This window comes from Paroedura picta, chromosome 5, assembly GCF_049243985.1.
Source record: "Paroedura picta isolate Pp20150507F chromosome 5, Ppicta_v3.0, whole genome shotgun sequence".
Classification (NCBI taxonomy): Eukaryota; Metazoa; Chordata; class Lepidosauria; order Squamata; family Gekkonidae; genus Paroedura; species Paroedura picta.
In genome coordinates this window covers 35563592-35591094 of record NC_135373.1, presented here as the reverse complement: position 1 = coordinate 35591094, position 27503 = coordinate 35563592, and the positions used below count along the sequence as shown (strand labels likewise).

Below are 27503 nucleotides of genomic sequence, written 5' to 3'. Positions count from 1 at the left end.
GTTTTATTGGGGTATTTTTTAATTAATGGACTATTGTTACCCTCCATGAGCCAATTCCAGGAGTGGCAGGAAATAAAAATCCACAACAATAACTGTGAGAACAATTTAGAACAGTGAGAACTTATAACGTAATATAGTATAGGACGTCTTGGTATTTCTGCTCCGAGTTAACATTCAACAATGAATATTTGGGTTGGTTTTGCTGCACTGTGGGTTTGGTCTTCTTTTGTGAGTGCAGCTTGATGGTGGGAGGAATCTTTGGACTCTAGCTGGTGGTAGATTCATTTGTCTTGACCAAAAGCCTGACGGCAGAGCTCCGTTTTCCAGGCCCTGTGGAATTGTTTTAGGTCCGGTTTGTTTGTAGCTAGGGAAGATATATATTTCAGAGGTTCGGATAGTAATTCTCAACAGAGTTATTAGTTTAAATAAGTCTAAACTTAGTGGAACTTTTTTTGCATAAATATGTATAGGATTGCACTGTTAAGTTTTCTGGCTTAGCTGTAGCATGATGTGCTTATTAACAGCAGTAATCCATGGAGCAATCTTATGTTGACAGTATTATTCAGCGTTTGTACCAATGGCATTTGAAATGGATACGCTTTTTACACAGTGTGCTATTGGTTAACATTTCCTGTGTGTCTCTCCTGCAGTTTCTAATGTTCCTGACATATTAAATTTTGTTTAATATTTCTCCAAAAGAAATTAACTCCAGCCTTCTGCTCTATACCTGTCACTGCTTTGCCTAGCTTTTTTGTTGTGGTGGTTGCAGTGCTCTTACTTGAAAATACTTCTTTCTTTTTTGGTGATGGGCTGGGATCTTGAAATGATTTTATTTTTACTTTGATGCCTTTAAAAAAATAACATTATTTCTACTCAGCAGTAGCAGTGGTTACACCTGACCGAAGCACACGCCCTACATCTGCACCAGCGATTGCTCAGAGCCACGTTATCGAACCTACTCCACCAGCAGTATCTGATAACAAGGAACCAGCAGTTACTAAAACAGAGGAGACACAGAGAAAAGAATTAAAACATGAAGAAACATTACCAGAGAAGCCCAAAACTGGTCCTGCTGAAGAGTTCCAGGTATGCTGGACTACAATGATTAACTGTATAATATTGGTTTGAGAAAAAGAGGTATAATGTCACGGTATCCTTTGTTTGAGATATGTCTGCAGTCAAGGCTGACCAGGCGCCACTCCTTTTTGCTTGTGAGGAGCTGCCTTTGAAAGCATTCCCTAAGTTTACTGAGAGATAATGTCCTCACTTCCCACTTGTAGTCTATGTTGATGCCAGAGTTGAAAGTATGGGTTTATTGTACTGCTGTTGGCCCTTTCTAGCAAAGAAATATGCTTGGGCCCAGGTTCCTTCAAGTTTGTTTTATGTGACCAAATATTTCCCATTGCTATTAATCATTGATTGGCTGATCCTTGATCACTGATTGATATTCCAAATTCTATTTCTCACTGACCTTGTTCCCTCTCATGTATTCTAAGCAGGTCTACAGAGCTCATACAGTATATAATTTAGCATGCCTTATCTCCCATCTCTGCTTAGCCAGGTCACTTTTTGTCCGTCCCCCTCCCCTCCCCTTAGCTTTACCTTCTGCTGGAGAGAACTGCCCCAACTTTTTGGTTGTTCTTTGATAACTGTGTAAGCTCCCAGTTTAGTTTCCCCTTCTTGGATTCCCTATAAAGTTCTCAATTGGAGTTGCATACCAGTTTCTCCTGCAGCATTATGTGGAACCCTGGAAAGTGACCATCAGACTGCACGATGTTTCATAGCTACCCTAAAGCAATTATTTGGGTTGCTTGTGCAATCAGACATCTTAATCCCAATGTGGCATTTCAAGACAAAGCATTTGATCACAGTTGTGAGAGAGTTAAAACTTGTATCAACTTCCATTGACATCCATGAAAGTTCTGAGGAGGGAATGGAGCTGTGTTCTGGATTTCCCATGTGATCTAGGGTTTCTTACTTAGCCTTTAAATCACAGCAAGGACTCATTCTGTAACAGCTTGTGTTTCATGAAGTTAATGTCCAAAGTTCCCAGTGCTGGGACCTGGCCAACCACTTGTACAGACATCTGTCTACTGATTTTCAGTTCATTGAGCATCCTTAAAATATTTTTGTAGCTGGGGAAGATACATCTTCCAGAGGTTCAAATAGCAGTTCAAAATTCCCATATTATTGCCATTGTGGTGCATGCCCAAGTAACATCTAGATTAGATGATTTCAGTACATTCTGCATCAGGCTGCCCTTCAAGACTGTCTGGAATCAACAATTGATACAGAATGCCCTGACTAGAATGTTGACTGGAAAGAGTCATAGGGATCGTATTATTCCACTCTTAGCCCTTCTGCACTGGCTTCCAGTTTACTTCCAGACTCAATTTAATATGCTCGGATTTCAAGCAGTAATCATATCTTTAAAAAAGATATATGTCCATGTATAGAACAAGATTTGTAAGTTCCCCAATAAACTTAGAAACATAGCTAAGGAATGCAATTGCAACTTTGCTACAAGAGATAAAATCAGACACGGAAGGTTCAAGCTCTGAAGAAAGAAGAAAATGCAACTCTCATAGCTCTGAAGAGCAAATGTTAAATCTATGCCAATACCAAAACCAAAAGGGAAGAAAAAGAAATAATATAATGATTGTCATCAGTTGCTGTCATCAATGCTGCTGCTGCTGTCTCTGCAGCCTGTGTTGAGTCCACACCGCTGGCTTCTGTAAGCAATGGAGGGTCAACCTGGTCTCCAGGGCTGTGTTGGTGACCTGGGTCCTCCATCATTATACATCTGACCTGGGCCCTGTGCTTGATGATATTGATGACATGATGGTGCTTCCCTGTCCTTCTCAGCTGGCCCAGGACCTCCATTTCCAATTACCCCCCAGTCTTGCATTTAGGGTTTCTGGGAAAGGTGATTGAGCCAGCTGCCATGGATCAATTGCAGGCATTTCTTGATGAAGCATCAGTCTTGGACCCATTCCAACCTGGTCCACTAGGCTTTGGTCACCCTCAAGGACTGAACCAGGTCAGTGCTGCCAGTGTTATTAGATCTCATTATAATACTTGACACAGTTGATAATGAGCTTTAGGCTTGCCACTTCACTGACGTAGGGAAATAGTGGTAGAGATCCAGGCGCAGATAGTGCTGTTGAAGTTCCACGGTGCCTGTAAAATGGTATTCTTCCACCAGACCTACGGTGGAGACTAGGGTTGTTTGAAGCTTTATGGAGCCTCCATCTTCCTCTTCCTTAGCTCTTTCCCTGATCTATTTATCATGTCATCTCCAATTTGGAGTAGTCAGTGGAGGGAGTTAAGAGGGAGAGGGGAGGATGGGGTTGTTAACTGTGATTTATTATTGCATTTTATTATTTATTGTATTTTTACCATTGAGAAACCCCTGAAACACTCTTCAGGCTTTGAGAAACCCCAGAAGTGGTGCAATCGTGGCAACCTAAGGGAGGACCTTCTTGGCCTTTTTATATTCTTTGTTGTATCCCAAATAACTGTTGTAGGTCCTTCTCCTTGTTATGTTATTTGTTTTTACTGAATTGCCTTAATATTTTATATATGCTCTATTTTAAATGTTGCTTTTATGTCTTAACTGATTAATATTTTTATTTTAATCACCTTGGAGACCTGCTTTGGGCGGAAAGGTGGCACAGAAATGTGTAAAGTGAAATAAGTGCAGAATGAAATGTGGTTTGGCTGTACATAAGTGTGCTTTTATGCCCCCACTGTAGGCATAAAAGAAACTTATTTGATTAGAGTTTAGAAGAAATTCTTCTTCTCACTCAAATTCTGATTTCCTTTTTCTTTGAAATCCTATAAAGATGTTTGCATACTTCTGACAATTTTCCTTTGATATTTCTGGACCAGGCCTCCATAAATCCACTTTCCTGGCTGATTGACATGGGCTGATGACTTTCTTCTCCGGTCTTCTGGGTCAGGGGGTGGAAGGGTTTCTCATAGGCCCATTATGCATGGCCACCGAAACGGCGATTTCGGGTCACATGGAAAACACGGAGGGGGAAGATGCGATGCATACCGGTTATGTACGGGGCGGGGCGCGACAGCGGCAAAACCCAGAGTAACCGATTATGCACGCGGCGATCCGGGCGCCGCTTCTGGTTGCGCCCCGGTCACCCGGAAGCTGCGCTTTCTTCCGCGTTTCACTGACGCGGCTTTTTCGGCGGCATGCACCAAAGCTGCGGCCAGTTGCAGCCGGCTCCGTGCGTTATCGGTGATTTTAGTTGCCACCATTCCACCCCGAATGTGCGCTAAAACCCCCGTGCATAATGGGTCATATAGAGCTGCTGAGTTGTGAAGGAGACAGGAGGTTCTGCAACCCAACCCATTGTGAAACATTCTGCCTCCCTTCTCCCCATGAGGGGAAGTAGGCGCTTCTTGTTCTGCTGCTGAACTCTAGATGGGCAAAAGGTTATGCATGTTTCAAGAAGGGCCTCTTTCCTAGGTGGGGGAGAACAGGAAAGGCTTCTTGTGTCATGCTGGTGAATGTTGAAGCTGGCAGAAGTAGCACAGGAGACCATTTCTCTATTTCCAAGCCATGAGTCTCAGTAAGAAAGGTGGGTTATAACTGAAATAAACAAATAAGCCCAGGGCAATATGGGAGAATGTTTTTATCCCAAACTGAGGTTTTCTGGCTTGAACTGGATATCTGGAGAAAGAAGTAAAGAGATAATAAAGTCATTTGGGTTGGACCTAATAAAAGGTCAAGTACATTTTGTTTCTTGTTCTGGATTTGGAGTGGGCCAATATGTCTGTTAACAACTCTTTCTTTAGTAAAACCACTCCATTCTGTAGTTCTGTTTATTCATCTGTGCAGTCCATCTAATTCTTGTCAGTGTTGGTGCAGGCCTATCCCTGAGTTGGCCTATGGTGCCTTAACGGCATTTACAGACTGTCAGTCTTGCCCTGAATTCAGGCTTGCCCTGAATTCCGTAAATTACTTTCTTTAACTGACAAGAAGAATTAAAACATCAGCTTCAGTGTCCTATTATTCATGGGAAGCAAGAGAATCAACTTTTTTCTCTGTACAATGCTTTTCAAGGGGAGGGTCTCATATGAACTAGGATCTCCATGGAGACACGTTTTCCAGCTTAAAATTCTCCTAACACTGAAGGCATTTTCAACAGAATCAAAATTGAAAGTGTAAATCAGCCTTTTAATTGTTTATATTCCTGCAAATGATTTTTAAAAAGTTATAGAGCATTAGTGATTAAAATATGGAGTGAGAAAAAAAATTTAAAGATGTAAGCTGAAGAACTGCAACTAGTTTATTTAGAATATGCTTTTGATGTGTAGTTTGTTCTAGTTTCTACTTATGAGTTTTGATTGCTTCTGAAATTATTGGAGAGCTCCCTTGTAAAGTGGTATGCAAAATAAATAGTTCTGCTTGTCAGACAGGCTTTTGTTTTCTGAAACAGCTGTTCCCTGTGCCACTTGGCAAGCAACCTTTCAATGTAAGGGGGATTTGATTAGTAGTTTGTGATAGTACATGGGAATCTGCTGTATAAAGGGGGGGCATCTTGGATTTGTGTCATTTAACATATCTATTGGGATTCTGACCTAAAGTATTAAAATGTCTTTTAAAAGACAAGGTAAAATTTGGTAGGTCAGAAGCTGTATAGAAGAGCAGAATGTATAGAAACACGCTTTTTAATATTTTCTTATTACCGTAAAGCAATACTTGCAGCAAACTCATATAAATTGTATTAACAACTGCTTTTTTCAGCTCCTCTACTTTTTAGAAAAGGCTTTCAATATGAGACGAGGATAGCTTGAAATTATCATAAATACAAGGAGCCTTCAGCCTCCCAAATTGCCTGAGTTCAAATCAACATGTGAAATTAATCCTCCCCTCCATTTTACCCTTATTGCCCCTTTAGACTTGCTATGTGCTTCATAGCTAGTAGAAGTCAGTATTTACATCTGGCAGTCTTGGCTCCCTCGTAGTCTCCCATCCTAATCTAAACCAGGGGTAGTCAAACTGCGGCCCTCCAGATGTCCATGTACTACAATTCCCATGAGCCCCTGCCAGCGAATGCTGGCAGGAGCTCATGGGAATTGTAGTCCATGGACATCTGGAGGGCCGCAATTTGAATACCCCTGCTCTAAACCCTTCCAGCCTGCTTGCAAAAACGGTTCCATCTCTATGACCGGTCTTTAGTTTCACCCCAGATCTCCTTTGCTTCTCTTTTCTGCAAGCTGGATCCAGAGATGTTCTTTCTCTCATGGAGATGTGTTTCCCTCATGGAAGGCTCATCTTCTATCTTGTGCCACGGTGTTGTATGAGATTAACTGAACTGAATCAAATGACGTTTGAACAAGTTCTGGCATAGTCATGAGAACAACCGTAGAAATCAGCTTTCCACTGTGCCGTTTGATTCACTGTGCCTGTATGAATATTTTATAGAACACTACCAGAGAATATTTTCCTTCTGCTCCAAACACTTTGGATCCAGAAGCATGTTTTTACTAGTCATTGCTTCCTTACATTTCTACTTTTCAGGCCACTGCCTGCTCTGTACCATTTCTGTTAGCCATTGCAGTCTGTGCACTTTCTGGTTGCTCACCACTTCCTCTCTTCTGTACACCATAGCGCTTTCCGAACGACGGATACACTTTTTCTCATTAGCTGCCTTTTCCTTAGTTCCTTGCTTTTTCCTTTTTCTTTCCTCAAGCTTTCTCAACTCTGCTTTCAGATTCTTTTTGGAATGCATTCCGTCCTTTGCACCTTTTCCTTACAAAAGCTGCCTGCGGTCTGCTTTGTTTCTTGAGCAGCTAAACATTCTAAATCATCCCATCAGCTCCACCTGTCTATTACTAGAGATTCACTGCCAGAAGGGCAGTATAAAATAGATTTCTTATAACACTCCTGTAGTGTTTTCCGTATTTGGTGTTACGAATACCAGGAAGTTTGTGATATTTGTAAGGTGTATAGGTTTTGAAAATGTATTAACATGTAAATCTGCTTACTAAGGGGCACTGTTATTACAAAGAAAAAAAGCATTTGGAACATTTTGGAATATTTTTATGTTGAACTAATAAATTGTCACTGTGAGGTATTACGTCACTTATTTCTGTACCGCTTCAGAGATTGCATGTTAACGGGTGCATGTTTACCCAGTGTTTCAAAAACAGATAGGTGTGTTTTTGAAACTAACTTGTCTCCAAGACCCTACTAACACGCAAAAAAAATGTTTTTACCACTTTATTTCTTAACATAGGTGGGGAAAGTGCATATTGAAATGTCAGTACCCACCAGAAATGGTGACCAAACTCAGGTTTGTCTAGTCAGGTTACTTGTATGTATTTTTTTTTCTTTTTAAAAAGAAGACTGAAATACAGTTTAGTTTACAATAATTAAAATGAACCCCCTTTTTTGTCTTTTTAAAAAATTGCCACAAAACAGCAGCGTGCCGAAAAAGAGGAAGACCCCATAAGAATGAGGAAGGTTAGCAGGTTTTTTTAAGTGCCATCAAGTAAAACTACCATATCACTCATGCATATTTGATGTATTTAAAAAGACGGAGTTCCGGGTCCTTCACAAACTTTTACTTTAACAAGTAGATACTGCTCGTTTTCCAAATTAAATGTATGAATTTAAAAAAAAATCCTATCAAAAGAATCAGAAGACTTATTGACATACAAAAAAAACAGGACAATATATCAGAAAGCCTGTCAGTCAATAAATCCTATCAAAAGTATTGATTACATTTTGCATTTCCTAGATTTGTTTTAAAAAAACAATCCAGGTAGCACTCAGGAAATGCTTGACTGCAAAAGTTATCTAGCATCTAGCAAGAAATATATTGCTGCAATGTTGAGAAAGCCCAAATTGTCTTCTACAGAAAGCATTGGATCTTTTCTTGTTGAGGGACAGCTGGTAGGTTTGAAAAAACAGTGAAGCCCTGGGGAGGCTGTCTTTTTAAAGGGAACCATTCCATTCTCCCATCATTCATGAGCACAACCTTCCATTTCCTCAAATCCATCACAGGTTCATATGGCTCAGTCCTTCATGCCCATTGGCATTCCATAGCTCTCCGATTTGTTTAGTTAACCTTTTTTGGCTTTCCAATTTGCAATTCCTGCAAGAAAAACCTTTTAATTTTTTGTGTGCTTTTTTTTTTGTTCTTCCCCTCCCCTTCTTTCACTTTCACAGAAAAGATCAAAGAGACTAGATGGTGAAAACATTTATATAAGACATAGCAATTTAATGTTGGAGGTTTGTATGAATTTGAAGCTTCTTTCAGTAGCATTTGCCTGGACCTTCTGCATTCTTTGCTGAACTCTTTTTCCTCCTCTATTGCATTTGTGTGGGTTTTTTTGTTTGTTTGCATGCTGTTGCATGAAAGTGTTAAATATGCTTTTGCACGCCAACAAGAAACATGACACTATGCAGCCATTTCTCCTATCTGTCTTAGACTTTTTTCCTCTGCTGTATTTACTTGAAAATATGCGATTGGGATAATTCTGCACTTCTGTGTATGGTAAATACTCAAGAACTTGATTCCAAGTAGCAGTCTCCAAGCCAGAGCCCATGAGATTAGACTTTCACCAGAGGATTTTTCAGCATTATATTTTATGCTTTTCTGTTACCCTGTGCAGCTCTGAGAATGGATGTTTAAACTTAACCATTCAGTGCACCAAACTTACTCTTTGCACTCCCCCCCCCCCGCCCTGATCCCATGTCTTTTCTACTTAAGCTGGGTGAATAGTTTCTTACTAGAAAAGTTGTACTTCCCCAGCAAGTTAAACTCAGTTTGCAAAGGCGGAGGGCATAACAGATCTAATGACTAAGAGAGTAAGTTTCTTGAGGATTGCACAGCTAATATCTCTGGTTTGGCTGTTGCGTGCGGGAGGAGAGCATTGTCATATTCCATAACGGTATTGCAGGTGCACCCTGTGTGTTTGTGCAGGGTTTATAAAAAGGAGCAGGGACAGGGACCGCAATAAGCCCAGGAAGCGTGTTCAAGGCCACAAGTTGAGGAAAATCACCCCGGCCCAGTTCCAGATATGTGCAGCATGTTGTGATACCTTCTCAGCTATGCCTGTGAAACTGGAGAAGCCCAGGGAAAATGTAAATCATTCAGAGGAGGAGGGATCAAAATACTAGTTGAGCTGCTTCTTTGGCAGAACTCAGTGTAGCTGTGTACTATATTTAGAGGTGTCATCCCAGATTCTTCATTTGCATTGAAAGCATTATTTTTAGAAGAATTTGGGGATTTTTTTAGAATGGAATACAAGAATTAGAATATGATTACAATAGAATTTTCTGTGAATTATTATTTTAAAAGAAATGTGCACAGCTGCTTCCTTGAACAGACGATATCTCTTCTCCCTACCCACTCCCTTGTCTTTGCAGAATGCCCTTCACTGCACTTCTTGGAATTATCTGAACATTAATTTGTTTTTGTCATTACGACTGCATGAAAGGATCTTGGCTACATTACCTTAAGATGTACAGTTCTTATTTTAATTGGCTCTCATACCTACTTGAAGTGCTGAACATGCCAATCATATATTTATTTTGGGAAAACATGGCTTCTTTTACTGACACTGTTTCTAGTTATGTGTCTTGTCCACAATTACAGAAACAGCAGCTAATAGGAGTTTTTCGTAGTATATCTCTGTGCAGTAACTCAATTTTGGACATTTTTAATGTAGTGCTTTGCAGCTTTTGGTTTGGTTGCTACAATGCCGAGCTTTTGGACATCAGTAAAATGGTCTGTAATCCAGCAAACAGGAGATCATCAAGAAAGAAGCAGTGAAGATTTTACACAATTTATTAAAAATCCATCCTTAAAACAGATTGTTTAATCTATTACCTCCTCCCATTAGAGGTTTTTTACTTGATGCATTTGTCTGTTTTCAGTATTGTTACCTTCCTGTTCTTATGTAAAACTGTCACATATCATGTGTGGTCCAGTGCCTATAACTAACTCTTTTTTTATATGCCCTTTAAATATTTTGTTACAGGTGTTCAGAGGTCATCAACAAAAGCTTGGCTAATCAGAGTTTGGGATGATTGCTTGACTCTCTTTTTTGCTCTATTTGTTGGGTAAATAAGATGGGTTCCATTTGATTATGTTTAGGAGGGGGAAAAATAACCCACTGAAGCAGCTCAGCTAACCAACTTTAGTGAGATGAACACAGCAATCTAAAATTCATCTTGTGATGTCTTTTCTTCAGTGGTGGCTGCTGATATAAAAGCATAGCAAAAACTTGGTACTGTACAATAGTTCATTTTTAAACCCTTTTCTGTATGTTTACGGTCCCTTAAAGAAAGCCCTTTAGAAAAAGGCATGCACAACCAAGAGGGAAGGAGGGCTCCCTCCCCCTTGATTTATACCCCACTTTTCTCCTCAATGGGAACCCAAAGCAGCTTACACCATTCTCCTTTTCATTTTATTCTCAAAACAAACCTGTGAGGTAGGTTTGGCTGAGAATGTGTGAGTGGCCCAAAATATCAAATAACCTTCAAAGAGTCGAATGGCACCTTTAAGACCAAAGATTTATTCAAGGTGTGAGTTGTCACGTGCATGTACACTTCTTCAGTGTTCATGCACTTTGTGCATGCGCATGGAAGTTCACATCTTGGTCTTAAAGGCACCGTTGAACTCAAATTTTTTTGTGCTACTTCGCACCAACACAGCTATCCACTTGAATTCAGCTAATATTGGTCAACTATTTTTGAGTAGTGAATATTTTCTGTGCATATGCTATTTTGAAATAATGCAGTAATCTGAAATTGAGGCTGGAACTACCCCACCTTTCTTCAGCCTACAGCTAGTAGTGCTGCTTTAAACATTAATCCACATCTCCCATTCCATGGACCATCAGCTACTTGTTAGCATCGACCCATAAGGGGTCGATGTTCCAGCATATGAAAATTTAGAAAGTTTGGAGGAGGGGACAGATAGATCTTCTACATCCTGGCCTCAGCCAAATACCTGGTGGAAGAGCTCCATCTTGCAGGCCCTGCAGGATTGTACCAGCTCTGACATGGCCCTCAGCTTTTTTGGGAGCTCATTCCACCAGATAGGGGCCAAGATCAAAAAGGTCCTGGCCCTCAATGAGGCCAGGTGCACCTCTTGTGGTCTGGGGATCACCACCCTGTTAGTATTCACAGAGTGAATGGCTCAGCAAAGGGGATAGGGAGTTAAATTGGTCCCTCAGGTACACGGGACCCAGACCAGTGAGCGGCCTTAAAAGTTAAGACCAAAACCTTGAACTTGATCCAGAATTCCACTGGCAACCAATGCAACTGCTTCAGCACAGGCTTGATGTGGGCTCTTATAGATGTTCCTGTAAGAACCCTAAGCAGCTGCATTTTGTACCATCTGCAGTTTCCGGATCATAGATGGGCAGGCCTGTGTAGAGCGAGTTACAGAAGTCTAATCTTGAGGTGACCGTCGCATGGATTTGCTCAAGGGTGCTCTCAAGCTGCCACCTCTTACAGTTTCCTTTCCATTCAGAACTTATGTCATAAGTTCTGGCCTCTGTAGATATAGTGATGCAGGTCTCTTATCCCAGTTCTCAGGCACAACCAAGAAGAAGCATGTCACCTGCTACCTTACATGAAGGAAGGCAGCATGCTATAATGCCTGATCTTGTCTGGTCTTGGAAGCTAAGCAGGGTCAGTAGGTGGATGGGAGTCTGCCAAGGAAGACTCTGCAAAGAAAGATAATGGCAGACTACCTGTGCTTCTCACTTGCCCTGAAAGCCCCTTGCTGGGGTTACCAAAAGTCTGAATGCTGACCCATAGACAGCGCTTACATGGTTTCCCAGGCTGTCCAGAATACAATGTATGATTCAGGGCCTTAATGAGAGACAGCAGTGTTTTGCTGGGCTCTGTTCTAGAGATTGATGATTGTGAATTTTCATTTGCACAAAGTGTGTACCCTGTAGCAATGTATCATTGATCCTGATTACAAAGTACCCTGATTTGAAATGACAAGGGGCGAAACTGGAAGCCATGTAATAGCATTATAATGTAAGGCTCCAAGTCATATCACTGTCCCTTTACCTTACTCTTCTTGCTGGTGGGCAGCGCCAGAGCAGACATCTGGCCTGTACCAGTCCAAGGGTAAGTTCAGTTTTGTGTCTCTTCAGAACAACAGCTCTACTACTTGAGAACTGTCCCCTTTTTGCTACCAGTCTGCTTCTTTTGCCTTCCTTAACAAGGCTGCGGGTTGGGGATAGCAAGGTGCAACATTCCCCTACATTAAAAACTTTGTAGCATATTGAATACTAGCAGCATGCCAAAGGAGTTCTTCCTAATACATTTTCCATAAGGGAGCATTCAGCCCTGCAGGCTTCCTGCCTGTCTTCCAAATAATTCCAAAAGGATTATTTTGTTTTGATTTTCTAAACTTGCCTCTCAAGTCACCAACAAATCTAATTGCATTCCATTCAGTGTGCGAGGAGGAGGTTACAAGTTTGTCAGCCACCCTTTTACTGATTTCCCCTGCCCTCCCCCTTGTAACGGTAAAGGTTCTCTTTTAGCATCTAGAAAATATTGTTAGTACTGCTTAAACCACATATGCTAATGCTTTGCCAAAAAGAAGTGTGTGTGTTTGGATAAGCCGCTTTTTGGTATGTTCTTTAGTATATTCAACAGTATAGAATCGGATACTGTGACCATTCTCTTCAAAATGCTAACAGTATTTGTGGTGCATTGGGAATTTATTACATTTCTTTTAAAATCAGTCAAAATTGGCAACAACAATAATGGCAAAATACTCATGTTGAAATAATGGCCGAGAGCTTGTTAATGTAAGTGGCAATTTCTGAATTCAGAATCATTTGACTCATTTGTTGGGGAGGGTATTTTTTTACTCATTAGTAATACGCATCCCTCTTAGTGTGAGGGGAAAAGAAAATATGTTCCCAATACATATTTGTTCACATAGCAAGAAGCCAAGTGCAACAAATTTGATGGCACAGGGGACTTGCACTTTAAAAGTTTTCTTGTTTTCTCTTTTGGATTTTTTGTTTAATGCTAGGATTTAGATAAAACTCAAGAGGAAATTAAGAAACACCATGCCAACATCAGTGAGCTGAAGAAAAACTTTATGGAATCTGTTCCTGAGCCACGGCCAAGTGAATGGGACAAACGCTTGTCTACTCATTCGCCCTTCCGGACCCTGAACATCAATGGGCAGATCCCTACAGGAGTAGAAGGAGTGAGTACTTTACCTAATGGAGACTCATGATGTCCCTGGCTTTGCTGCAGGAAAAAACACAGTTTACGCAGAAGTGTTGACTGTTTCATTGCCAATTCATTATCTGTCGTGATTATGTTTCTAGTTCTTTGATGACATTTTTTTGGTCACTGCTCGTATCTGCTGCAGAAATCAGGGAGTTGGACATTGTGGCAAATAATTCTAGTGAGTTAGATTCTCTTTCAGCATCTATGTGGATGTAACTCAGTTGCCGCTTATTAGCATGGGGTCTCGCCAAGTGGTATTTTTTTGTGTGTTCCTGTACTAGCAATATATAGTTTGCTGTCATTATCCAACTTGATGCCGAACTTGTAATTGCAGTAATTGGGTGCAATATTAAGAAACTAATACTTAAATTACATGTTTAGTGGCAGTTGATGGTAATTGAACCTTCAAGACAATTAAGTTTGTTATTTTGAATTATCGCAGCATAGTCAAGAATTTCCATGAGGCTGTTGGTTAATGGGGAGATGAGGGACATTTTATTGCAGCTGGTTACAATTATACCTATTTGAATGATAAAGTGTGAACTGATGCATTTTTGGCAATGACAGTGAAACACAACAGAAAACTCCTCATGATTGCCTCTGTTCAAAGGTACCTTCTTGCTTGATACTGTTTAAGCAGGTGTTACATCATTGGAAGTGTTTTATATCTTCAGCTGACCTTATGCTTACCTTTAGCCTTTCTATCAGCAGTCTCTTCAAATGCCGTTTCCCATGATCTCTGTGCATGTGTCAGTCTCCATAATAAATTTGATGGGTGACTTTACAACAGAAGAAATCAGCAGTCACAAGAAGAGTAGGAATGCCAGACCCCTGCTTTAGTGTTCCCCCCCAACACTTTGGGGGTTTCAGAAAGCAGGGGAAATCCCTGCCAAAACAGCTACTTTCATGGCGATCCTCGCCCCCACCACCATGCACTCACCAGGACCGGGAAGAATGTCCTGACATGCTGACATCTCCCAGAAGTGATGTTGGTACACTGGGATCATCGAGGGGTGACATTCTGGGTTTGTGGCAAAACTTCACGGTTTGAACCCAATTTTATACCATGGAGTTTTCCCAAAAGCTGGATTGTTGCCCCCAACATGCCGATGCTACTTCTGGGTGATGTCAGCATGTCGGACACTCTTCTGGGTTCAGGTACATGAGAGAGGGGAGCTCCCAGAGAGTGCCCCCTCCCCCTTTGACAGTCGAGCGGCACCTGGCAACCCTAAACAAGAGGCTTCTGCAAACATTTGCATTATAGTTCGCTGCTGTGAGATTGTAAATCTTGTATTTTCATTTTGTTATCAGTCGTCATTTGTAAATGGGGGAGGGGGAGTGTGGAAGCTTTCTATTTTTGTATTCTACAACATAAGACCACTAAATTTTACATACTTTGTGTAGGTCCAGGTCAAGAAGCCCACATTTCAGTCATGTGAGAGACAGGTTGGTGGGCCAGAGGTAAAACCACTGTTTTGATATGTGTTTTTGAAGCAGGCTTTTTTGTTATTGTAATGGCACTGAGCAAAACAAAAACTACCCCGCTCAGAACCCTCTATGACAGCTGCTGATTGGCGTTTTCTTTTTGGCTGCCTTTTTAAATAGTTTCATCTCTCACAACCTCCTGATCTAATACCATGGAAAGATTTGCACCGATGCCAGCTTTTGCAGCTTTCAGTTGCTTTTTTTACAGTGCATGGCTGGTTGACCAAGCCGCATGCAGATGTTGCCATGTATTTGGGGAGAGAGAGCAATTATGAAAGTTTAACTATACCCTGTTTTTTTTACGTTGTCTTCTTATCTTTTTTCTGTTTTTTTCTTTTTAACTCTCATGTTACTCTTGCATTCTGTATCATTTCGTTTTGCTGCCCAGCCCCCTAGCTACTTTTTCCCTGATACCCATCACTTGGGGGTGTGCAAAGACCCTGTCCCCAAGTATCACGCTGATCAAAGACGATTAACTCAATTGAGGGAGCTTAGAGCTAAATTTTTCCTTTCGTAGATAGCGCCTTTGTTTTCCTCTCTTTTGACAAAGAGAGAAAACACTCTGCAATTGGATTGAAGACCATTTCCCCATGTGTTTTTTTCCCTCCACACTCCAAGCTAATTTTTCTCCACATACTGCTGCAAATATATAATTATACATTCCTTAAACACTGAGGTAAAATGAAGTAAAATGTGGAAGAAAATTCCATTCTTTTTAACTTCAGTATTAAAAAAAACATGAATATTGCCTATTTCTGTTTTTTGAGAAAAGAATACTTTGCACTTTTTTGAAGGATAAATTTTGATACTATCTATCATGGCAGTTATTCCCACAAAACTCAACGGTGTTTTGTACTATTATTCAGGTGTTGTTACTGATGAAGAACTAATGCCATTTTGAAGTTCAGTATACCCTTGGAAGTTATGGCAAATACTTTGTAGAGGGTCATTTCCCTCTTTTTTTGTAATGTAAAAATATTACTCTTTTTCATAGTTCAACAGCTTAACTCTTAAACATATATTTTAGCAGCCAAGCAGAGTTCATATGAAATGAGTTCTATTAAAGAGATTCCTTAGCAGCTTTGGATCACTTCACAGAGTCAGAAAGTGGCTTGTTTCTCCATGGAGCTTGGTCCCCCTATGTAGGACTGAATGAAGGGAAGTGTTATGTTATGACTTCTCTGTAGCAATTTTTTATTTGTGTGCTTTCGTCCTTGCACATCTCCAAGTGCCATTTGAGCATTTTCCACCTGTCATTTTGTTCATCTCTGTCTTTCTTGATCTTCTACCATGAAAGCAGACACAGGAACGTCCTCTGTTAGTGCAGGATGAAGACAATATTAAAAAACAAGAGACCGCTCCTTTGGGAACTTTTCTCCAGCAAGCAAATGAAGAAATCCAGGCAAAGATTTCTATTCCAATTCCCGAGGAGCAGAAATCATTCAAAACGTGCCACTTGTATTCCGGTGCTTTACATTCTCCACGCATTCGCTTTGTGATGTCTTTCTTAGTGCTCTTTGCACTGACTGTGTGGTGGCTAGTTTTTCTGTGATTTTGGGACCCAGGGGGTGGGCGCCAGTCATGTGAAACATCAGAACTAAAAACTGCTGGCTGAAGCTGCCGTGTCTTCTTGCAAATAGATTTTCATTTGCTCTAGTTCGCTCTCCTAGAGAGTCTCTTGAGACACTTCTTTTAAAAAGTGTATACAGTCTTTCTGCTTGACAACTAGTTTGGGATACTTGGAAGAGGCCCGGTGGATTCCAAGGAAAGCTTCCCTGCAAGAGTCTGGATTTCCGCAGTCCCTAAGAAAAATAAAACTGTGTTGAGCATGTAACTGCTCAGGCGCTTTCTAAAATGTCTGCATGCAGTCACTAATTATTTTGGTTTTTATATTTAGCCTTTCTAAATGTAACGTAACAGCTTGGTGAGAGACTTCCCTTCAGAAGTCTTTTAGCCCATCCTCCTTAACATAACACAGTCCTTGGGGGAATTGAAAAAAGGTCAAAATCCATTTCAAAACGTGTCTTATTGTTCATCGCAAAGTTGATATGTTACACTGCCTGTTCTAAGAAAGCAGAAAAACTATATAACTGCCAACCTGTAATTAAACAGAGTTTTATGGTTATGGCTGGCCAGAATAATTCAGCCAAGTAGATTTTATACATGTCAAACAGTCTGGAGAATGAGAGTAATTCACTTAAGAATACATTGAAGATCAATATTAAAGATATTTCCTGTATTCATCCTGAAGGCAATATTTGAAACTATGACCTGCTTATCAATATGACTTTAGGGGGGATAACGAGAATGGGAACAGCCTGGGCACCAAGTGGGATTTGCATTCACAGTGAGTGGTTTTAATCAGTGTCTGTTTGCCTTGTGTATAAAATACAGCACCAGTATTCATCTGTGTCCATTTTTCTTATCTGTATTAATCTCCACTGGGTAAAAAGGATAGCAATACCTGGTTTCTCTTGGGGGGTTGGGTGCTGTAGGATTGGAATGGTAGAAAAACCAATATTCTTGTTAGAGACAATACTTATATAATAATTATTATAAACTGAAATTGCTCTCTTATCCCATGTTCAGTTCCTTCTGTGCTTTTACGTTGTATCTCTTTGCTGTGTCATTCCTGCTCAATTGTGTTTCACTGTAACAATTTTATATATATAGAAGTGACATGGACATGTTACACATTGAAGTGTGAATGGGGGGGGGGAGGGATTGCATGTATTTTTTCCCCCTGAGCGTTAACGTTTCTTTAAACATTGTAATACAGAATATGTTCAGATTGTAATTTTGATCTCTAATGACTTATTAATTGTGTTTGTCATGAGGTTTTTGCATCACCCAAATGTAATCTTCTGGATAGCCATCTGCTATTAAGACTCTTTATATAATTTTAAAACATAATTATAAAATCCAAGCTTTGCCTGATCCCTGATGTAGTGTGCTGACCTAGATGGAGGGATGCAACTTCGGCAAGTAGCGTATGCTGAAAGTTTCATGTATTATTTGAGAGCAATGATGTAATTTTTAGCTAACTAATAATGTGAGAAAGACCTGTTGTGTTGTGGTCGTAGTGATAGCTTGACATTTGGGGCAGGCTACTGGAAGAGAAATAATGTTGAGAATTAGCTAGAACTAATTCCACTGATTAATAGTTAGTGAACATTTTGAGATAAGCCTTCAAGACAGTGTGAATGAGGGGTCATGCACTGTTTTCAAGAGAATGGCAGCAAGGGGACCAACTGTGTAGGGAATTGTGTACATGTATTTTTAGTTGCAGGAGTATTAAGTTGTACACTAGGTTGTCATGTAACATGGGGAAAGAATCTCCTTGTGGCATATTGCTCATAATAATGCTCATTAGTTTTGCTCATAACTCCCTATTAGGATGCTTGAAACACTATAGTCAAAGGTAGACTACTTTTGACGGAAAGCGTACCAATAGTCTATGTCGTTTGAGTTTGAGAGAGAAAGCAGTATCAGTATTAATATTTGTTTCTTTCTGTGAACAGAAAGGCTAAAACCTGGTATCAAACATTTTAAGGGAATGTCTTAATGAAATCTTGCTGTTCGGCTACTGTTTTGCAATAAAAGGGAGGGATGAATCACTAATTTATTAACTAGCTGTCTTCATCTTAGTGCTGATCATGAGTTTGCAGGGAATATCTGCATTCCTTTTAATAAAAAAATAGGGTTTGCAATGTGCTTGGAATATATAGAGAGGAATGAAGAAGCATTCTGCAACTAGCTTCAGAGCCCGTTCCGAAGAACGGGCCTTGAAAGGGCCCCCTCCCCCAGCCCCCGGCCAGGCAGCTTTAGGTGGCTTTGGACCGCAGCTCGCAGCCGAAACAAGTGGGGCAGTCGGGGGCTGGGCAGCTCATTAGCAGGGCCGTAACAGAGGTCCTTAGCAGGCAGTCAGCAGGCCCAGTCTAGCACGCCGGGAGGCCCTCGTTAGCAAGGCTAGCCGAGCAGGCCAAGAGGCCCTCATTAGCAAGCCCTCCACCATGACCCTCTGCCCAGGGCCCTCTCCCCTTACCGGCTGCTGGCTCCAGGCATTGAGGCATCTGAGAGCAAAGAGGCTCCGTCCAGGGACGAAGGGCGGGAGCTGCAGAGGCAGGGCCAATCAGGACAAAGCTAGCTGATTGGCCCTAATCTAACTTGGACAACTGGACACGTCCCACCTCCTAGGCTGTTTCATAAATATATAGAGGAACAACAATGGATAAGGATACGTTGCAGTTGAATATTTCATGAGGACATTATGATTGCTGGCTTGATGGCTTGATGAAGCCTGCACTCGTGTTTATTTTCTTAGTGTGATTTCAGTTTTGTGAGAGTGTTAATACATGTGTGAAGAACAAATTTAGAGTCCAGTGGCACCTTTAGGACCAACACATTTTTATTCAAAATATATATGAGCTTTCGTCTGCATGCACACTTCCTCAGATATCAGCGTACACACGAAAGCTCATACCTTGTATAAAAATGTGTTAGTCTTAAAGGCTACCCACTTGAATCTATCCGTGTGTGTGAGTATAAATTCCATATTCCTATCCGAAATATTTAGTGTGAATAACTATATTTGTAAGAATTAAAGGCCTCAAGGTTTGCAGAAAATATTTTTTTTAACTCTGATTTGGGGTTTAACCTCTCACCAAGTTAATAGTGACATTTCTGATGGCACCAAAAACTATAGCAACCCAAAATGGCATACAAACTTTGACAGCAGCAAGCAGAAGTAAATGAGTGGGGGAGGCCAACTGCAACTAATGTGGGGGGCGGGGCAGAAGAGGGCCCATGGTATGGCAAAGAGGATGAGGGAAGGGAGTAGCATAGAGGAAGCTGAAGTCTCCCTCCCCTGCCCTTGTGGCATCTGTTCCTCCGGGGCCTACTATCACCTAACACAAGTTTAGATTGACACTGCTGGGAACAGTGGAGTGAGGCATATGGGTCTAGTTAGGGAGTGCTTATGCCAGCCATCTTGTTATTTAACTTGCTATTTAAATTGGGATATTGGATTTTAAATGTACTATCAGTGAGAGGGTGTTCTTGCTGTCTAATGTTTTTATCTTGTTGTAAACCTCCATGAGCCAGCTGGTCCAGGAATAGGCGTTATATACATTTATTTATTATTATTTAATAAACATAAACATAAGCGGGAGTGGAGAAATGGGATTTCCTGTCCCTTGCAAGCCTTATGGATTCTCCCTTGTCCCACAAAAGCCTATTCTAGAACAGTCAGTTTAAAATGAATAAAAGAGACGTAGTCAAACTTTTTAATATGTACATGTTTAACACTTTTGGCTGTCAAAATCGCGACCTATGTAAAAAGACCTTGCAATATTTCTGAAATAATTTTGTAGTTTGGTATGTGTCTAAGGAAAAGTGAATTGCACTGCTGTGGAGAAGTGATTGAGCCCTTGCTCTTGCTACCCCAGCCTGTGCACAGGTAATATCTTCCAGAAGAGAGCTCAGTCAGTGATTTATTTTCATAAAGGCCTGATCCTCTGCAAAGGGTAATGCTCAAAAGGAGTTAACACTGGAGCTTTTTTTTAATCCTGTGTGTAAGCTGCTTTATCTAGCTCCTTGAAAGATAAAAGGCCTGATAACGTTGGCAACTGGCTGAAATTGTAGATACTGATCATTGCCTAGAAACCACTTGCCTTGTAATGGTATCTTATTGATTTTAGTGTAATATGCTTGTGACTCTCGAGGGAATGTATTTTAAAGTACAGTCCTTAACAGAGTTGTGCCTGTCTAAATTCCTAGAATCCAGTGGGTTTAGAAGGGTGTAGCTCAGTTTAGGACTGCACGACAAGTTTTAGTCATAATCTCTTAGAATGAAGGTGACTGATCACCGTAACTGACTCTAGCCGAAACTTGACTCACTGTTTGTTAAATTGGCCATTTTTGATGGCTTCCTGATCCTTTGAGAAGTTAACCTACTGGTTGTTGTCAATTAAAAATCTTTCCAGACTATGCAGATGTACACATCATATATTTAAAGTATTGGCTAGCTCTGGACATAAAGAACATAACCTTTCTTTTTATGTTTAAAAAAGGGAGAAGGGAGAAAGAAAAACAGCATTGAATGGGAGGGGGGCGTGTCTCTGTTTTCTGCTTGCTAATACTTCTTGCTCAGGTACTTTAGCTGCCATATTGAGATTGGAGGTTGTCCATCAGTTGGTCTCTGGAATTTTCACTGGTGAGTGTGGCATATTACAAAGTTAACTCCTCCTTTAAGGCGCTTTTTCAGTATGTCTGCTTCTGCACAATGCCGGGGATAACCTAATATTAATCTTATATTCCACAAGATTAGGATTCCTAAATTAACAATTTTTTAACTATAGCAAATTGGGAATATTGGACTGTGAAGATTTTAGCAGCTGATAATGAATTTCTGAGGGGCTATACTTATTTTAGGCATTCTCTCTCTACATAAAAATGTGATGGGCACAGCACATCTTTTATATTATTTCATTGCAGGAATGGAATCTCTCCTATTAGTTTATCCCCTGCGTTTTTTTTAAAAATTCTAGTGCTACTTGATAACACAAATGCAGGTCCGAACCAGGCCCCCATCAGGGATGGCCTTCATGCACTGTGATGTCAAGGGCAGCACTGTGCGGTTTTTTTTGCATGCAGCTGCCAACAGCAGTAGCAGTGATAACAAGCTCTTTACAAACATAGTATATTCATGTACGCATCAGAACTGGGCGCGAGGAGTTCCATGGACATGAATGATCACTGCTGGTATTCAGCTGCCTGCAGGTGGCAGCTTACAAAGCTAGTTAGAGAACGTTGCATCTTGGCTCGCCTTCTTTCAAAGCAATATTTGTATGGCTGTAGAAAAACTGCCACGGTATAGGATCCCAATGTTTGTTGAAAGTCAATGGCTTTCTAATTAGCAGAGGTGGAGTCTTCAGCACCTAAGTTCAGACCATTTGGGGTTTTAGAAAACATACCAATACCTTTTCAAACAAACAAGCTAGAAGCTTGGTAAAATCAGATAGTTTTAAGTTCATGCATCAGTATTGTTCAACAAATAATACAGATGTGCTGGTCCAAGACAGAGATGACCGTTTGTTATGTGGATTATGTCTGGGCCCTAGAGTTTTTATACCTTCCCAGGAACCTGGTGGTTCTGTATGATACCTTCTGGATGTATTAGAGATGTTTGTTTCCCCAAGCCAGAGTGGCTAGCCTCTCTCTGCCCTAAATTATGCTCTTAAAAGCAGAAAATCTAAGCCTCCCTAAGGGGTTCAGCAATGTTCCTTTACAGAGTGTATTGCTCATCTCCCAAGCAGTTGGTGCCTAACATAGCCACTCATGCTGAAGAGTGATATAAATTATCTTAATTATTTATTGGGGTGGCTCTCTTCTCAACAAAGTGGACACTAGGCTCATGAAATCAGTTATCAAGAATAAATGCTTCCCACCACCTGATCTTACCACCTCCTGTGGATTTGCATGTGGCTGATGATTTACAGGTGTTCTTTTATTCTTTAATTGAAAGCTTTTGTGCTGTAAATATTATGTGAGTGTTTCTACAGTCATTCCCAGTCAAAGTTGCATGTGTTATACAAAATATTTCCTAAGCTTAAGGCATTTGACCAGTTACTTCTAATTCATATAAGTTTCTGCCCGTTATATTGAGATCAGTTTGTTCAAAGTTTCTATAACAAGCTTGTATGTCACTTTCTGGCTGTTTTAAGTGCCAGTCGATCAACTATTAAAGTGTTGCCAGCATGTTCCTTGAGATGCTTGCATATTTTGGAAGTAACTCGAAACAGTGGCCAAGCACAAACTTCCTACTTCTGGAGCAAGGAAACAACTTGCCCTCTGAAAACCAGCCTTGTCCTTAAGAACTATTGACAGCAGGTATTGGTAACAGCTGAATTGTGGGAAACCACAAGGTAGCGCAGAAATGCCACATGATGTGCTTGGAAGGGGTGAAGCTGAGGGCAGGATCATTTGCATCTTTACTGTGTAGTTAAAACTGCTTCAAGAACAGCCCATCTTTTTAGAAGCAGTGCATGTTTTGCATGGTGCAGTGAGGGTTATAAGAAAACCTTAGCGGTCTTAATTGTCTTAACTGGAACAGAAACTTGTTTTCACTGAAAGCCATGATTTGTATCTCAACAGCCAATATGCTGAATAGTATCAAACTGCTACAATCAGAATCCTGAGTCACCAAGGTTTCCCATGTGAAGTAGGAAACTCACAAAATTATTTTCTGCCTAGTGACTGATATAAATGCAGATTTTCAAATATATATCTGTTGAAAGACACTAATAATTAGATCTTATGTGTTACTTGAAAGTAAATCTCGCTGAGTTTATTAGTGCTTGCTCCCAAGTGTATACAGAAGGTCAACCTAAGTAATTCTTCTGTTTGCAATGAATAATAACAGCACACCCAAGGAAAAAGATAATTCAGAATGCAAACAAAACACCCAGACCAAATATCTGACAGGGCTTGTTGGACTGGCTACATGAATTTGTGGCTACTAGTGAGCAAGTAGTCTAGCCTTATAAAGAGGCAAAGATGAGTGTCCCTTTCTCCATTTAATGCTTTAGAAGAAATTCGTTCTTAATACTTTTCCTGCCCTTTATTGAATAAAGCAGAAAATTAGAATAATGTTTTGGCTAGTAGCCATAGTGATCCTGTAACAGCAAATGTCATTTATTGCCTCTACTGACAACTCTTGTACTTCAGTGTAGAAAATTTAGTGTATAAAAATATCCCCCTTTAAAATTGTAGCCCGCCCTCTGGAAATGTTTGTAGTACTCTCAGTCTTAACCCCCCATCCAGAGGACAGCTGGCAAATGGCTATTTTTGTGCACATCTTGTGATGTTGTGTATATTTTAACTCTTTGTCTTTTCTTCTACCATTATTGCTTTCCTTCAAATTCTGACTAGCCGGCTCACAGATACATACAAAGACCTAGTTGAGAACTTTCTAACAGGCGCCCAATGCAAGATAGAATAGCACCAGCCTTAGTTAAATCCTCTGGCTTGGCCCAGTCTTCCAAAGTATCTTGGGTGTTAACATTCTTTTAGGAAAACTGGATATCTTTTTGCTTGCTATGCACTATTTTTTTTTGTCCTGTCACTGAATTTATTGTAAAGAAAAAGAGTTGGTGCTGCAAGGATTTTTAACTGTAGCATCTCTGCAGTCAGGTATGACACCCAGCGTTCAGACAAACAAAGCCATTGTGAATAGTTAACTGGGAAAAATGAATTGGCACCTTGTATGATGTGCACTTCACACCTCCTGTGGCCACATATCATGTTAAAACGTGGTGTCCCAATTCCTTGAAAAATGGGATACTGTCTCCTTTAGACATGCCTGTTCTTCTGTTCTTCAACAGCCACAGAGTTTTGTTCACAAAAAATGGGAATCACTTCTCACTAGAACTTTAAACATGGGGAAATTGTCCCCTGACCCTGAAAAGAGATAATTTCTTTAGGTAACAGCTCTCTACATAAGAAAAGTCATTTTGGATCAGTCCAAAGGCCCATCAGGTTCAGCATTTTGTTCATACAGTGGCCACCTAGCTGCCTCTAGCAAGCCCACATGCAGGACGACTGCAACAGCATCCTCATGCCTGTGCTCCCCAAAGAGGTTTACTGCTGCTGACATAACTGCCAGCCATTGTCCACTCCCCTTTTCACACCTTCCAGGTTGGCAGTGAATTCCACAATTTAACTATGTGCATCATTTTGGTTGCTCCTTTTTGCACCTTTACATACTCTACAATATCCTTTGTTAGGAATGGTGCTGTATATTATAGTTTCTGAGTGGATATACTAATTTTTCCAGGAGTAGTTATTTTCCCCCACGAAAAGATAGACGTCACCATTCATAACAAGAAAAAGGCAAACCTTTCATATTTTGTTTTAGAAAGAATGGTAATTAGATTTAGATATTGTTGAAACAAAGATCATGGCAGCCGGCCCTCTCAATTCCTGGCAAATAGATGGGGAAGAAATGGAGATAGTGACAGATTTTATTTTCCTCGGCTCCAAGATCACTGCAGATGGGGACTGCAGCAAAGAAATTAAAAGACGCTTGCTCCTAGGGAGGAAAGCTATGGCAAATCTAGACAGCATCCTAAAAAGCAGAGACATCAGCCTACCAACAAAAGTGCGTTTAGTCAAGGCTATGGTATTCCCAGTTGCAATGTATGGCTGCGAAAGTTGGACCATAAGGAAGGCCGAGCGTCAAAGAATTGAGGCTTTTGAACTCTGGTGCTGGAGAAGACTCTTGCGAGTCCCTTGGACTGCAAGGCGAACAAACCGGTCAGTCCTAGAGGAGATCAGCCCTGACTGCTCTTTAGAAGGCCAGATCCTGAAGATGAAACTCAAATACTTTGGCCACCTCATGAGAAGGAAGGACTCCCTGGAGAAGAGCCTAATGCTGGGAGTGATCGAGGGCAAAAGAAGAAGGGGACGACAGAGAATGAGGTGGATGGATGGAGTCACTGAAGCAGTAGGTGCAAACTTAAAAGGACTCCAGGGAATGGTAGAGGACAGGAAGGCCTGGAGGATCATTGTCCATGGGGTCGCGATGGGTCGGACACGACTTCGCACATAACAACAACAATTGTTGAAATATAGATACAGAGAGAATGCCAGTCTGGCATGTGTTTTTGCTCTGCTTTCTATGCTACTGATATGTGTGGTGATCCCAGAAGAATGTATTCAAGACCACCTGGCCCCAGTTCTGGAATTGTTTCCCTTCTGGCACAGAACAAGTGGCTGGACACGGTTGAAGGAGTCCAGTAATGTCCCCCACCCAGTTTCTCATCTGTCAGAAGTAGGGATGTGCACACACACACAAATCATACTGTTTTAGATGCAGCTCGAAAAAAAATAGGCCAACTCTGAATCACACAAATACCCCTTCACCTTTTTGGATTTTGCTGAATCGATTCAGCCAAATCCGAAAAGTTCTTTGGGGATTCTGGCCATATGCTTTCCCCCTTTCCAGTCAGCAGAAAATGTTTCTGGCTTCCTGAGAAGTAGGGGAAGAGAGCGCCTGCCAACAGCTGATAAAGACAGGTAGGCCACTCCCTTTAAAACTCTCCCCAGGTGAAGAGGGATTTAAAGGGAACAGGTGGGGCACCTGTCATTATCAGCTGTTCAGTGCACTGTCTGAGAAAGTGTGTGCATGGAGGGTCCATTTAAACAGGTCGAATTGTGGCCAAATCACAATTCAACCATCCTGCTGATAGCTGAAAAAGTACATTTAGACTTATCCAAGCTGAACTGCCCATGCCTAGTTAGAAGGCATAATTTCCACTGAAATGCTGTAAGTTACTGCAGTTAGAGGGGATAATCATTTTAATAATAGTTGGGCCTGGAATAATTCCAGCAAAGGGAGAGCCTTATACCTACTGTTCTACTCTGGCTGTAGAAGACCTTATCTCAAGTTATGCAGAGGTGTTAAACCCAGTCTGTCTAGCTGCTCATAAAGTACTCAGTCTGAAAATGTTTGAAGACCAAAGACATATTAATTTTTTTCCCCCTGTTTCCAGATCTGATACACTTTTTTTCCTAATTCTTTCTGGCCTTTTTCATATTTGTTTTCTTTTTAGTGCATGAGTGACTCTCCCTTCAAAGAGGATGAGGATGCAGTGGCAGAGGGGGAACATATTGCCTCCAACTTTGACTGGGAGGTCTCAAAGCACTCAGTAGGCTTTAGTGAGAGTCCGGTGTCAGCTCCCCAGGTGCCTGCACAAACTCATGGAAATGACACTACTGCTTCTATAAGCGGCAAGGGTGCTGCTGCTCTCACTGAGAGTGAGGAAGACCTGAGGAGTGAAAAGGGATTTCATTCAGATGTGGAAAAACAGACAGAGCTGGATAGCTCTATAATCCCTACCTCCCCTCCAGTGCAGACCCATGAGCAAGAGGAGGCATGTGGTGTGGAAAAGGAACAAAATTCAAGAGAACTACTTAGAAAACTAAATGAAAACTGTCACCACTTAAATGTTGATAATGAATTTCCTGCCCTCATTCGCTGTTTCCAGGTAGTAAATGTCCACTCAAAACCTCTCTCTTTACAGTTTCCTCCGCTTCATTTTCTGGAATCGATCCCCAAACACTGCAGCAAGCATATGCCACAAATACACAAAGGAGGGTGATGTTTTAGAAGGCTTGAAATGATTCCCCAAGCTAATTATATCCTTAATCTCATATAGTCTATGCAGAATGAGTCTCCACTTCTCCTTTATACTAAAATGGCTTACTTGGATAAAGTGCTTTATCTCAATTGAAGCATCAGGGAAACCTAAAATTATCAGCTACATCTTATGATGTGTGTTATGAATAAATTGCAGTCTCAGGTCTTATTTGTCTGGTCTGTAGTCATCAAATGTGAGAATCTTCTCACATGCACTCGTACAAAACCCCTGCCCAAACATGATGAGTATCTTGCCTGCTTCAGTGTTCTGACCATTAATACCATCTGTTTGGGTACCCAAACTTACTAATAATTAAGGTGATTTCAGATTTTGAAAAGGTGGCTGGGGCTAGACTGAACGGGTACCTTGTGGTGTTCTTGCTAGTAATACATTCTCTTTTGGGCTAATTATCAGGTGGCGGCACAACTGATCTTGCTTTTTCTGTTACTCTTGAGATACATGTATCATAAATGATGATCTGACACTGATTTCAGAAAAGCCTAGTGGGCTTCACATTTTTTACAGTGTAGGTCTTGTCTCTGCACTCCAGTATTTTCCCTCCCATGAAA

General features: G+C 40.9%; 1 protein-coding gene across 20 annotated transcripts in view; it reads left to right on the top strand.

Moving 5' to 3' along the window:
- Window positions 1-27503, top strand: part of EPB41 (erythrocyte membrane protein band 4.1) — a 162947-nt gene that overhangs the window by 120121 nt on the left and 15323 nt on the right. For 8 of the 20 annotated variants that reach the window (XM_077337185.1, XM_077337192.1, XM_077337201.1 and 5 more), the window contains 5 exons: window positions 878-1086; window positions 7448-7489; window positions 8198-8260; window positions 13044-13223; window positions 26347-26781. In XM_077337185.1, coding sequence (XP_077193300.1) covers window positions 878-1086; window positions 7448-7489; window positions 8198-8260; window positions 13044-13223; window positions 26347-26781 — 929 coding nt within the window. The remainder of the gene's footprint in view (window positions 1-877; window positions 1087-7447; window positions 7490-8197; window positions 8261-13043; window positions 13224-26346; window positions 26782-27503) is intronic. The other 12 variants (XM_077337199.1, XM_077337196.1, XM_077337188.1 and 9 more) reach the window with 6 other exon arrangements.